General features: G+C 45.8%; 1 protein-coding gene across 4 annotated transcripts in view; it reads right to left on the bottom strand.

Moving 5' to 3' along the window:
- Window positions 1-2,462: 2,462 nt before the first annotated feature.
- The window catches only part of MRPL30 (mitochondrial ribosomal protein L30), a 28,108-nt gene continuing 16,342 nt past the window's right edge, over window positions 2,463-14,228 (bottom strand). For all 4 annotated transcript variants that reach the window (XM_073590540.1, XM_073590539.1, XM_073590541.1 and 1 more), the window contains exons 4-6: window positions 13,679-13,825; window positions 11,431-11,504; window positions 2,463-2,651 (exon numbers count right to left, since the gene is read on the bottom strand). In XM_073590540.1, coding sequence (XP_073446641.1) covers window positions 2,522-2,651; window positions 11,431-11,504; window positions 13,679-13,825 — 351 coding nt within the window. In that variant the 3' untranslated portion in view covers window positions 2,463-2,521. The remainder of the gene's footprint in view (window positions 2,652-11,430; window positions 11,505-13,678; window positions 13,826-14,228) is intronic.

Here is a 14,228-nt window from a genome sequence, read left to right as displayed (position 1 = left end):
GGTAAACCTTGTGAAAATTAAAAAATTAGGGCTAAAAGATCATTTTTGTGGAAAAAATTAGGTTTTTTTTACTTTCACAGCTCAATGTTATAAATTTCTGTGAAGCACCTTGGGGTTCAAGGTGCTCACCACACATCTAGATAAGTTCCTTGAGGGGTCTAGTTTCAAAAATAGGGTCACTTGTGGGGGGTTTCCACTGTTTAGATACGTAAGGGGTTCTCCAAAAGCGACATGGCGTCCGCTCTCAATTCAAGCCAACTTGGTGTTCAAATAGTCAAGTCCTTTCCTTTCAAGCCCTGCCGTGTGCCCAAACAGTAGCTTTTCCCCCACATATGAGGTATTGGCGTACTCAGGAAAAATTGCAAAACAATTTTAGGTGTCCAATTTATCCTGTTACCCTGGTGAAAATAAAAACATTGAAGCAAAAAAAAATTTGTGTGGAAAAAATTAGATTATTTTCATGGCTCAAAGTTATACATTTCTGTTAAGCTCCTGGGGGTTCAAGGTGCTTACCACACATCTAGACAAGTTCTTTGAGAGATCCAGTTTCCAAAACGGGTTTACTTGGTGGTTTCTACTGTTTAAACACATCAGGGACTCTCCAAACGTGACACAGCATCCGCTCTCGTTTACAGCCAATTTTACGTTCAAAAAGTCAAACGGTGATCCTTCTCTTCTGAGCCCCGTGTCTGCCCAAACAGAGGTTTTCCCCCATATATGGGGTATCTGCATTCTCAGTTGAAATTGCACAAAAAATTTTGGGGTCCATTTTCTCCAGTTATCCTTGTGAAAATAAAAACTTTGGGGCTAAAAGATAATTTTTGTGAAAAAATTGGATATTTTATTTTCACGGCTCTATGTTATAAACTTATGTGAAGTACCTGGAGGTTCAAGGTGCTCATTACACATCTAGATAAGTTCCTTGAGGGGGTCTAATTTCCAAAATTGAGTCACTTGTGGGGGGTTTCCACTGTTTAGGCACATTAGGGACTCTCCAAAAGCGATATGGCTTCCGCTAATTAGTGCAGCCAATTTTGCGTTCAAAAAGTCCGAGCTCTGCCTTGTACCCAAATAGTGGTTTCCTCCAACATATGGGGTATCGGTGAACTCAGAAAATTTTGGGGTCCATTTTCTCCTGTTATCCTTGTGAAAATAAAAAAAAGTTGGGTCTAAAGTAAAACTTTTGTGAAAAAAATGTAAATGTTAATTTTTCCTTCCACGCTCTACTAATTCCTGTAAAGCACCTGAAGGGTTAATAAACTTCTTGAATGTGGTTTTAAGCACCTCCAGGGGTGCAATTTTTAGAATAGTGTCAATTTTGGGTATTTTCAGTCCTATAGACACTCAAAGTCACATCAAATGTGATGGGTCTTTAAAAAAACATGGTAATGTAACTTTTATTGTAAAAATTAGAAATCGCTCGTTAAATTTTAATCCTTTCAATTTCCTAACAAAAAAATGATTCAAAATTTGTTCTGATGTAAAGTATACATGTGGTAAATGTTATTTATTAACTATTTTGTGTAACAACTGTTGTTTGAAAGTTATGAAATTGTCAATATTTTGCAAAGTTTTTGATATTTTCACAAATAAATGCAAGTTGTATCAAACAAATTTTACTAGTATCATGAAGTCAATAAACATATACTCAAAGGTATAGGGTGTGTGGGTAGAACACTGACCGGAGGTTTAAGAATCCCACACATTAAAAGAATTCACTCCATACAGATTAGAAATAAACTGGAGGAGTTCATGAATGCATATAAAAAGGTTCTATTAATTGTACAAAACAACTGTAGTCATAGGGATATATTATCAAAAAGGTATCAAAGATAGACAGATTGGTTACCACAGCTACAGTCACCAACATACTCGGAGGACATTCTGGTTCAATACAGGTGATCGAGAAGTGACTGCATCTTCAGTCACCACCGTCACAGTCACTGCTTCTAACACCACGGCCACTTTCCCTGAAAAGAACTGTCATTAGGGGTAGTGAGAGAATCTGTGTGAATGACACCAGCACCACCCCCTGATGATGATTCGTTTGAGGTCAGTGATAGAAGCAGGGCAAGTGACAGCAGCACTGTCCTACAACTTGTATCACCACCACACACATACTTTTTGATAGGTATGGCTACTCAACATTTCATTCATGGAGTTCCTGGGAAGGGTCTTTGTCAGGGGGTCCTCAGCTCCCCACTACTGCAACGCCACGCATGCAGAGGAAAAGGCAGGGTTAGATAGCACAATGTGGCAGTCACGTCAATTCCCAGTCATCGTTGTAGTATGTTCCAGCTGATACCCACCATAGGGAGGCACGGGCATGACACCTAAGCCTGCACTATCACTTTGTATATTGCCAGTGCCATGTGGGAACTCGCCAGAGCCTTGAATGAATGCCGCTGTGCAGGACTTAAAAGGTCTGTTGCAAATAATAATTGTAAATCTCAAAATACAAACACTATACAAAAAAGCTTTATTTTACAAAGGACAATAGCAGCACACCTTATAATAATTACTATTCAGTTGATTTTATGTCAATCGGCTGCAGCTTCTTCCGTATCACCAGCTCGCCTAAGCTGTTCAGGTAGCTGTCAGACAAGTCATCCTCTGTTGGAAGTCCATAGGGTAGTTTTAATGGCTGGACTCTAAAGAAAAGTTTTTAAAGAACACATTAATTTTGCATACAGTTTTTTATTTCTATGCATTACACTAAAGATTATTTCCCTACTAGTGATGCGTGAATGTGCTTGGATAAGGTGTTATCTGAGCATGCTCATGAGCTAACCGAATGTCTGCGGTGTGCTCGAAAAATATGTTCGACTCCCCACGGCTGCATGTCTCGCAACTGTTAGACAGCCGCAACACATGCCGGGAAAGCCTAATAAAAATATTAAATGTATTTTATCGATTCCAATATATTTTTTATTTTAGAGTCAATAAAATACATATTTTATGCACTATGAATGTAACCAACTTAAAGGGAATCAGTCAGCATGGTTTACGCATAGATGTAGTGTGATTTGATCCGCAATAAAAATTATTCTTTTTTATTTTTGTAGCAATCCAATGAGCCAGTCATGAGAAATTAAATGTAGAAGTCATATGCAAATCAGGATGGAAGAGCACTGGTCGGATCTCTGCTTATTCAGATGCAGGATGCAGAGGCAGCTTTGCCCATGCAACATCAAAGGAGCACACGGGCTCTGAAGGCTGCCAGATCAAGCCATCAGGCCAACTTCAACTCAGTTCTCAAAAAGCTTGTGTGAGCTTGGCCAAAAAAAAAAAAAAAAAAAAACAGCCACCACTGATACGCTGCAGAGATGGTCAGTAACCTATGCAACAACCAGTAAACTGTAGAATTAAGAAAATCTCTTCGTTCTTGAGAACAGAAGTAAAAATAGTAGAGCGAGACAATCCCTGTCTACATGTTAGAAAATATGCATATCTTATAAGGAGAAGGGGATGTCTTTGGCTCAAGACCCCAATCCACAAGTTATGCAAAAGAAGCTTCCATTCTAACGGCAGATCCCAATTATATGGATTAGGATTCATCTGAAGGGCTGCAATGTAATACTACATTTTGCTTGCAGGAGACTTTGCCAAGGGTACAAGAAGCAGGACCTGGAGCAATCAGGCGATGATGAACTTGGGAGTCGGGGGGCTTACAATTTGAAAGAAGATATGCTTGATGATAACCTCTTTAATGTTTTCCACGCTATCAGTTGTTTACATCAACATAACGGGTCTTTCAGCTATTTCAGCTGTTCCAAGGAAGGAAGAAATGGATTTGAATAGTTTATGTTATATTCATTTGTGTTTTATTTATTAGAGTGATGCCAGAAGAAAAGATATGGAAGACGTCTGCTTTACAGGGATCCATTCTTGGTAGATGTTGAGTTAACAAACATTACCTATATTGATTTAAGTAAGCGGTAAAGAGTTTGATAGAAATATAAGAAAAAAAAAAGAGGGATTTTTGGGTTCTTACCATAAAATCTCTTTCTTGGAGCCTTCATTGGGGGACACAGATTACATGGGTGTATGCTGCTGCTAGGAGGCTGACACTATGCAAAAAAAGAAAATTAGCTCCTCCCCGGCAGTATACACCCACCGACAGGCACCAAGTACCTCAGTTGGTGAGAAAGCAGTAGGAGAAGCAACAAAAAAACTCTCAAAATATGTACCAACCCAACAAGGGACTCGAAGACCCAACACGGCACAACTTAAACAGGGAGGGTGCCGTGTCCCCCAATGAAGGCTCCAAGAAAGAGATTTTACGGTAAGAACCCAAAAATCCCTCTTTATCGCTTCATTGGGGGACACAGATTACCATGGGATGTTCCAAAGCAGTCCCGAGGGTGGGAACAGCAATAAAGGAACGAGAAGGAAGGGCTTATGTCGGCCGGTGTGCTACCGCCGCCTGCAGAACCTTCCTACCGAAACCTGCATCAGACGAGGCCTGGGTATGAACCTTGTAGAACCTCGCAATCGTGTGCAAAGACGACCAGGTCGCGGCCCTGCAAAGTTGCAATGCCGAAACCTGGTGTCGAACAGCCCAAGAAGCCCCTACAGCCCGGGTGGAGTGGGCTCTCACTCCCGAAGGGGGCCGTTTCTCCTGAAGGCGGTAAGCTTCTAGAATGGTAGAACGAATCCAGCGAGCGATTGTGGATTTGGATGCCGGAAGCCCTTTCCGGCGACCTTCAGAGATGACAAGCAGGGAATTGGATTGACGAAGAGAAGCGGTCCTGGCAAGATAGACACGCAAGGCTCTCTGTTATGAATAAGTCACCGGAGGAGGAAAAAACAAAAATACAAGCTGAGTCCAGAAAACCAGAGAGGTTGGTAGCTAGCAGATTGCAGACCCCTGATCCTATTCACAACAACTAACAGTAGCCGTGGGGTGTTCCTACGGTGGTCATAGACACCTCGTTCACAGCCGGAGAACTAAATAATCCTAAAGAAAGAAAGAAAGGCGATATCTAAACTGCCCCTTAGCAGACCCCAAAGCAATAGACAGCCCCCAACATGTATTGACGGTGAAAACAGATGAAAACACAAACACAGACAGAAAGACAGGCTGAGAAAACGATGGGGCCCTCACTAACTAGATAGGACAGGAAAGAAAAGCAACTGTCTGCAATCACGCAAAAACCCTGCCAAAAATAATGTCCAACAAGTCTGATAGAAAAGGCCCTGAAGTCACTAGACTTCAAAATCACTATATCAGCACTCAGGTATATTCTGAAAACAGAGCAAAGAGATCAACTGATCAGAGACAAAAAATGGAGTTCAGCCAGTCCCAACCAGGGCTGGCTGAACACACAAAGTAAACCAGACAAAATCTCATGGAACAATAGCAGAGTAAAAACTTATCTTTAGTAGACAGGACTAAACTGGAGGCCAGAGCTCAGAGCAGAGAGGATCACCAGCAACCCAGCAGGGCGTCGGCGGCCTTATATCCACTCAGAGACTCCGGACGTCCAATCACACTCCACCTGTTCAGATGACAGGTTTTTCCCATCCAAATCGATTTCACTACCTCCTTTCACCAGTAGAGGGAGTTCATCGGACATCAAAGGTGAAGGAGAAAATGAGCTCATAACAGCTCTCACTACATCCAGTTTGTGGAGCGACTTTTCCAGAGGGTGAACAGGCGCAGGGCAAAAAGAGGGAAGGACGATCTCCTCATTAATGTGGAAAGAGGAAACCACTTTGGGAAGAAAGGAGGGAACGGGCCTGAGAACGACCTTATCCTAATGGAGGATTAGGTCCGGGGAACGACAGGATAAAGCCGCCAGCTCAGAAACTCTCCTAATGGATGTAATGGCGATCAGGAAAGTTACCTTCAATGACAGAAGGGAAAGAGGAATGTCCTGGTTAGGCTCGAACGGCGCATTTTGGAGAGCGCTGAGAACGAGATTGAGGTCCCACGGATCTATCGGAGAATGATGAGGAGGAGCCACGTGGGCAACTCCCTGGAGAAAGGTCTTAACTTGCGGTAAGGGGGCCAGATCCCTCTGGAAAAGAATCGACAGAGCCGAGACCTGGCCTTTGAGGGTACTGAGGGACAGGCCCGCATCTAGGCCGGACTGGAGGAAGCCAAGTATGGATGGAATGGAGAACGACAAAGGAAAAACATTGTTATCGTCACAACAACTGAAAAAAAGCCTTCCAGTACCTATGGTAAATGAGGGAGGAGGCTGGTTTTCTAGCTCTGATCATGGTCTGAATGACCTGGTTGTAAAAACAGGATTCTCTCAGAATCGCGGCTTAAACGGCCATGCCGTTAAACTCAGAGACTGAGAATTCTGGTGGTAAAGGGGGCCTTGTGAGAGAAGATCTGGACGGTCTGGAAGCCTCCAGGGGACGTCCACGAGCATGTTCACCAGCTCCGCATACCAAGGTCGTCTTGGCCAGTCTGGAGCCACAAGAATTACTGGGATGCCTTCTGATTTTATTTTCTTGACCACCCTTGGGATCAAGGCAAGGGGAGGAAACAGGTAAGGAAGTTGGAACTGGGACCACGGCTAGAGGGTCCCTGGACCTGGATATGAAGCGAGGAACTTTGTGGTTCATCCGAGATGCCATGAGATCGACGTCCAGGGTGCCCCAACGCTGGCATATCTGACTGAAGATTGATGGGTGAAGGGACCATTCGCCAGACGCTAGGCCTGGCGACTTAGGAAGTCGGCTGCCCAATTTTCCACCCCTGGAATGTGAACGGCGGAGATCGCTGGAACGTAACGCTCTGCCCAACGCAGTATCTTTGCCACTTCTGCCATTACTTGCCTGCTGTGAGTACCGCGCTGGTGGTTTATGTACGCCACAGCCGTGGCGTCTGATTGAATGCGGACTGGTTTGCCTACGAGGAGAGGCTGCCAGCTGAGGAGGGCAAGGAAGATCGCTCTGATTTCCAGAAGGTTGATGGGGAGAAGAGTCTCTTGGGCGCTCCAGCGCCCTTGGGCCGTTTTCCGGAGGAAAACCGCCCCCCATCCTAGGAGACTGGCATCGGTGGTGATGACTTGCCACTGAAGCGGGAGAAAGGACCTCCCCTGCAGGACTGATGCAGGCATTGTCCACCAAGTCAGGGATTGCCTTACTCTGAGAGGAAGGAGTATGGGGCAATCCAGAGATACAGAGGTCTTGTCCCAGGCTGAAAGGAGGGACAGCTGGAGAGGACGAGTGTGAAATTGTGCGAAAGGCACAGCTTCCATAGAAGCTATCATCTTCCCCAGGACCCTCATGCAGGACCGGAGGGGAATGGGCCTTGACCGTTTTAGGAATCGGATTCCCTTGCAAAGGGCTGAAAATTTGTCCCTCGGAAGAAACACCCAGGCTAAATTCGTGTCGAATTCCATGCCCAAGAAAGTCAGACGCTGAGTAGGGTGCAGGACGGACTTCTCTTTGTTGACTATCCAACTGAGTCGGGCGAGAGTATCCAGAGTTATCTGAAGGCTTTGAAGACATTCTTGGCGGGACGAGCCCTGGATCAACAGATCGTCCAGATAAGGGATAATGAGAATCCCCCTGGAGCGAAGAATGGCCATGACTGTTGCCATCACCTTCGTAAAGACACGGGGAGCAGGGGATAGGCCGAAGGGCAGGGCCGTGAATTGATAGTGATTTCCCTGAATCGCAAAACGAAGATATCTCTGATGATGCAAACAAACAGGGATGTGAAGATAGGCATCCTGTATGTCCACAGAGCAGAGGAACTCTCCGGGTTCCATCGAGGCTATCACGGAGCGCAGAGACTCCATCTTGAAGTGGAGGATCCTCACGTGGCGACTGAGCAACTTGAGGTCCAAGATTAGGCGAAGGGAAACGTCTTTTTTCGGAACTACGAAGAGATTCGAGTAAAACCCTGAAAACCGTTCGTTTGAAGGAACAGTAATGATAACTCCGACGGAAAGAAGGGAGGAGACGGCCTGAAGGAACCCTGGAGTCTGGGACTGCTGTCTTGGGGGTCGAGACAGGAAGAAGCGTCTGTTTGGGGGGGAAGAAAATTCGATTTTGTATCCGGATATGATGATTTCCCTGACCCAAGCGTCGTTGACAACAGACAGCCACGCGTCCATGAAAGAAGAAAGTCTGCCTCCCACCCTGGAAGAATTTCCAGGTGGGGGTGACCCATCACTTGGAGGAAAATCTACCGGAACAGGGAGCCCGACGACCTGTAGGGTTGGCCTATTGATTTCCAGTGGGAAGCGGGTCTATACAATGGTTTTCTCCGTTCCCTGGAGGTAGAGGGCCGATCCTGCTGGGATGATCCTTCCGCGGAAGAGAAGGGGCGAAAGGACCTAAACGGCCGAGAAGCTTTTCTGTTGAAAAACCATCTAGGCAGAGACTGGGGAAGGGAGGTACTTTTACCTCCAGTGGCATCAGAAATTATCTGATCCAGCTTGGCGCCAAAGAGCCTAGGACCGTGAAATGCCAGGTTGGTGAGCGACTTCTTAGAGGTGGTGTCCGCACTCCATGACTTCAACCAAAGGATACGGCGTATGGCTACTATGTTGCTGTTAGCTCTTGCCGCGCATCCAGCCGCATCCAAGGAGGCGGCTAAAAGGTATTTACCCGTATGATTAATTTGGTCTGCTAGATCGGCCAGTTCGTCGAGAGGAGCCGCCGCTAAGATGCCTTTGCGAAGACTTTTTGCCCAAGCTGAAATTACTTTCGCCACCAAGGCAGAGGCGAAAATAGGGCAGAGGCGCCGGATGCCTCAAAAATTGATTTAGCCATCGATTCTGCCTGCCTGTCTGTTGGATCTTTAAGAGATGCCCCGTCCAGAAGGGATAAAACCGTCTTAGAGGACAGACAGGAAACTGGTGGGTCCACTTCGGGAGCTTTAGTCCATTTTGTGAGAAGATCCGCATCAAATGGATACAGGACGTCTAAGTGCCTGCGGCTTGAGAAACGTTTCTCAGGATGCTCCCAGTGTTTGGTTAAAGTAGTCTCGAACTCTTTGTGATTAGGAAAGGTTCGGGAGGGGGGTTTCGCTCGTTTACAGGGGACAGAGCAGTCCTGAAGGGGTGCCTTATCTTCCATTAAGCGTTTGGAAAGTAGCCGATATGAGACTATGTACCATGTCCTGTGCTTTAGACATGTTGTCCGCCTCTGAGTCCGATGCCGATTGGGAATCGTCTGACGTAAGGTCGTCTTCTGAAGAGGGAGACGAAGAAAGTAGCCTGGGTGGAGCGGACGGGCCTTGCGAGCTGGAAGAAGAGCCAGAAAGAACCCGCTTTCTAGAAATCCTACCCGATCTGTCCCTCTGGAGGTCGCGGTCAGGTGCAGGCGATTCACCGTGAGAGGCTGTCGGAGCACAGGTGGCTGTAGATAGCTGAGGTAATCGTTCTAAGACCTTGACAAGAGACTAAGAAACTTTAGTCAGGTCAGAGACCGACAGACATTGCAACGGCCCACTCTGGGGGAGGGGGGAGTGCTCTCATCCCGGGACCCAGGGTGTTCCAGTGGAGCAGACATAGAGGAAGGACTGCAGGACGGGCAGAAGGGAGACGACTGACCTGACGCCCACTTCTTTTTACAGCGCGCGCAGGCATAGTGGGTAGCGGTGAGTCTAGGATAAGGAGCCCTTGCAGGGTTGGGCATATGTGAAGTCTGCAGTATTATTGCGGCAAGTATCTGCAAGGAGTGAGGGAGTACTGCCGAGGGAGCTAAATTAGGGGCTCAGAAATATAAGAGCCTACCGTGTCCAGCTCCGTTAATCTGATGCGCAGCCGACAACAGATGTGTCCCCCAAGCTTAGATCCGTGGTGTGCCGCACACGAGGTCCCAGAGAGCCGCAGGACCTTAGCGATGGAAGGTGCTGAGCGGGTGTGCTGTGCGATTGGCTGTAGACTGCGGGGGGCGCGGATAAGGAGGAGAACTGAGGAGCTATGAAAAGAAAGTAGCTCTGTGATGGGCTAAGAAAAGGCACCAACAAAGCGCGCGCAATGCAGGGGGCGTGAACAGGCGAAGAAAGCCTAAGTGAAAGTAAGAAGCGCTGTGCCGGTTTCCACCCCCGGAGTCTCTGATCCAGAAGAAATGCACCCGGTGCCCGTGACGCCGCAGAAATGGGGGAGGTATGAGGATGGGGACCCGCTGTCTGCGGCTTCAATGCCGAACACCTGGCTGTGTGTGAGGTGCGCGCCTGCAAAAAACGGGCGGGAAATTCAAAGGGAGAGTGGCATTGTCGGCTATCAGCGGCGCCGACCCCGATGACTTCCATGTGGGGCGAGCACGGGACTGGTGGTAGCGTTTAGGCTGCTTAGCTGACGTCCACATGCTTCCCTGAAGAGGATGACCGCAGGGGCCCGCGATGAGGGGAGGCCGCTGGGAATGAGGATCCTCTGTGCCTGCACCATGTCCGAATAGTGCAGAAGACGGCGTCAACCTTTTGCCATAAGGGGAAAGTCACCACCAGTGACCGCCGTCTTCCTCTCAGCCCTGTCCCGGGAGAGGGGTGAGGAGGGGAATCGGGTAGGACCAGCCACCTGTCGTCAGCCCGTAGCACCCGAAGGTGATAGGGAAAAGGTCCTGCCTGCGGTCCTGAGAGTTGCAATGTGGGTAACACCACATTGCTCGCTCAGCCGCGTGATATGGGAAAGCAGGGTGAACATTTACCCCCCGTTTCCCGAAGCTGAATCTGAAAAATAAATGGGAAAAAGTTAATACACACAACCAAAAACCTAAAAAGGAAAAAAAGGAAATCGTTAAATGCGGATCTGGGGAGATCCCGGTCCGCCTCCTACAGACAATAAGCACAAACTGAGGTACTTGGTGCCTGTCGGTGGGTGTATGCCGGGGAGGAGCTAATTTTCTTTTTTTGCATAGTGTCAGCCTCCTAGCAGCAGCATACACCCATGGTAATCTGTGTCCCCCAATGAAGTGATAAAGAAAATGGGCTAACTGGAGTAAATGACAGTGATGAGGTCATCTGTGTGACCACTGCAGCCAATCACTGGCATCATAAGTTTTGTAACATACATGCCAGCATCCCAACTGAGGTCAGTGATTGGCTACAGAGTTCAGGTAACTTGAGCAGCGCATCATTGCCTGTTTTTCTGATGACCTACTGTTCAGTCACCAGACGTCTAATCACAGGCCACAGCGGTCCAGCAGCTGATGGAACAAAGGCATCCCCACATCCTGTGCTAACAAAGAGCACAGAGCTCCCAGAGATCCAGGGGGCTGTTATATTATAATACGGAGAGGTTGAGGATCCAAGATTAGTGTACTCTAAAGGACCAAAATATGATCAGATTGGCTTATCAAAAAATAAAATTAAAAGTCAGTCTCATCATGATATAATTTGCAACTGTTGAACATAATGGGCTCTGAAGAAAAGGAAGCCTGCCATATCTTTTACAAAAGGGGTACAAACAAGACACTAGAATCTCATAAGCCAGAGACCTATAATGTACAAACCTTATTAAGTGCTTGATGACTTTCAGCTGGTTGTTGACTGTTGGGATGTTCTTAAGCACAACTGGATTCTGAGCCTAAAAAACATTGGACAAAAAAAACCTACCATAGTCAATGACAATTGCTAATACAAATTCATTAATAATCTGTTAGCCAGCAAAGCCTAATATTACTCCGTGCTCCTCTGTCATCGATAGTCAGTCAGTCATCTTCTGGGGTGGACTTCTCATTTCAGACCTCTTTATCTGACATGGTCATTTCCTAGGTAATCTCATACCCCACCAATTGAAACTTTAGGCCCTGATTCATAAAAACGTTTGCACCAAACTCACCAATGACTGTTTGAAATGTAGCAAAATTGTTTGTGCAACTTGTAGTTATGCAAAAATTTAGAAGCTTTTGGGGGGGGGTTTACCCTACATGCGTCAAATTTTTGAGAAGTCTAGAGGGGAAGTGACATGAGCTTCTCTATTAATTTACAGACACCGCCTCAAACAAACAATCTGTTACCTTCTCTCCTCTTTCTTGCCCCTTACATCATATTCAATGATACCTGTCCCTTTTATCTCCCATACTTCCTACCTGTCCCATTTATCTCCCATACGTCCTAACCAAACACAGACCCTCACCATAGAAGCCTTCAAAACCAACCTGAAAACCCGCTTCCAAAAAGCTTACAACCTACAGTAACCTTGCTACCACCACACTGTCATGTGGACAGTTTCTGCCCCCTACCCTCTATACAGTCTCCCATTACAGCTGTGAAAAAATAATGGGAAGGTCCACTTTGTCAGACTAACGACAGGATCTTTGAGTAATGATCAACCCATGGATGATCAGAGTGAAGCAGTCAGGAACTTAGAAATACTATTGAACAATATTCTTTGGCTTCCATAACATTGAATATCTTATTCTATGCAATGATTTTCCAATAAGATGCTATACTGAGCACAAAGAAAGGACCATGGACCTTTGATCACAAACCCCAATTATAGCATGACTCCATGACATCAAAAATTACTTTTGGTGTATTTATTAACTTTTCTCTATGGACAAGTCAAAAAATCCTCACCACAATATGCTACATTTTAAAACATTATAAAATGGGTAAGCAAAACTCATTAAAGCAGGTCAGAAGTATATAACGGTTGTGTACACATATGTATACTACTGTTATGTGTCAGTTTATTCACAGCTACAAGTAGTGCTCCAAACAATTCCAATTGTCACAGCTCTATGTGACTGCAGACTCCTGAATCCTTAGGCCAGGATCACATAGCATTAACACAGCCAGCTCAACGCATAGCGTTGACGGGCTGCGTTAACGCTATAGCATAACGCGATATGCGTTATGCTGTACCGCAAGCGCTAATGATTCATCAGCGCTAGTGGTGACGGAGCCTCAGACACTACAGCCCGCGTCCAACACTGGCAGTGAATGACGGCACATCGCGAATGCGTGCCGCTTTACGGCATACGTCGCGATGCGCCACATAATGGGGGTCTATGGCAGCGTTAACGGATTGCGTTATACCGCGGTGTAATGCAGTCCATTAAACGGACTGCCTAAATGCAGTGTGACCCCAGCCTTAAAGCGCGCGCACTGCAAGCTGTCAGAAATGTTCAATATTGCCAAAGTGAGCGGGTGGTAGTGTGACAAGTAGGTGATTTGCATACATGCGGTCCCGAACTGACTAGACGTGCTCGACCTCGCTCAGTACAAGTGAATTGAGAAAGGCTAAGCATGTCTAGTTGGAATGTGGCCAGAAGTATGCAAATGTCATGCTTGTGGTCACGTGACCTCCTGCGCTTTCTGGCAATAACGAAAAATCCTGACAGTACGGTGTACGATGTAAGGACTCAGAAGTCTGCAGTCATAAAGTGATTTTTAGCAGAACAGACAACTTAGAGGTCATACAAGGTAAATCTTACATCGCTTTCCCGCACCACATTCCACTAGATAACACTGAGGCCCCATTCATCATTGCCTTTACGCCTATTTTTAGTCTAGCTTTGAGCCTTTTTTTTTGTTTGTTTGCACCCAATTCATTATTCTATTTGAGACTTTTTTAAGTCTATTTTATATGTGCTCCCCTGTGCTTTTCTGTTTCACAATTTGCAGACAGTCTCGCAATTCTAATTGTTTTAGCCGGATTCATTAACTGTGAACCTAAAACGAAAAAACACAAAACAAAAAACAAACAAACAGTGAGTCAGGGCCTTTGTCGTTCCCATAACATAAACTGTATACCTTTTTAAGTCCCAGTTTTTCTACCACTTCCTTCTCCCAGTACGGTCTTCTAATAAAAGATCGTACTCTCGTAACAAGATGTAATTTATGTGGTTGCTGTGGATCTCCTCCATACTTTTCATGATCTTCTGGCTTTGGTTGAAACGTCTGCACAGAAAATAAGTAAATACAACAAAATCACTGAAAAGCTACCAATACAAAAGATGGCATACATTCTGCCATTTATACATTATGTCAAATGTTTAACTAGAGGTACTGATTAAATCAGATTTAAGCAGATTATGCGTCATAATCCTAGAACAGCTATTTTACAACAAAAACAGGATAAGATTTTGGAAAATAAAGGCCCCAATACATGTGAACTGATCCTTTTGCTCTGTGGGCAGATAAATCTCTGCCAGATGTTTCTGGCAGCAGCTTACTCTGCTTTCTTAACAGAGTTCACAGGAATGCTGGACTGAGCCAAGTGCCTTTAGAAAACGTTTTTTTTGGAAGCTGAACAATTCTTTTATTACCACAATGTCAGCACAGGATTTGATATTGTTTTTGC

This window comes from Dendrobates tinctorius, unplaced genomic scaffold (genome assembly GCF_039654945.1).
Source record: "Dendrobates tinctorius isolate UK_male_01 unplaced genomic scaffold, ASM3965494v1 ptg000117l, whole genome shotgun sequence".
Lineage (NCBI taxonomy): Eukaryota > Metazoa > Chordata > Amphibia > Anura > Dendrobatidae > Dendrobates > Dendrobates tinctorius.
Note: the sequence above shows the minus strand (reverse complement) of the source record. Positions and strands in the feature narration are given on the sequence as shown.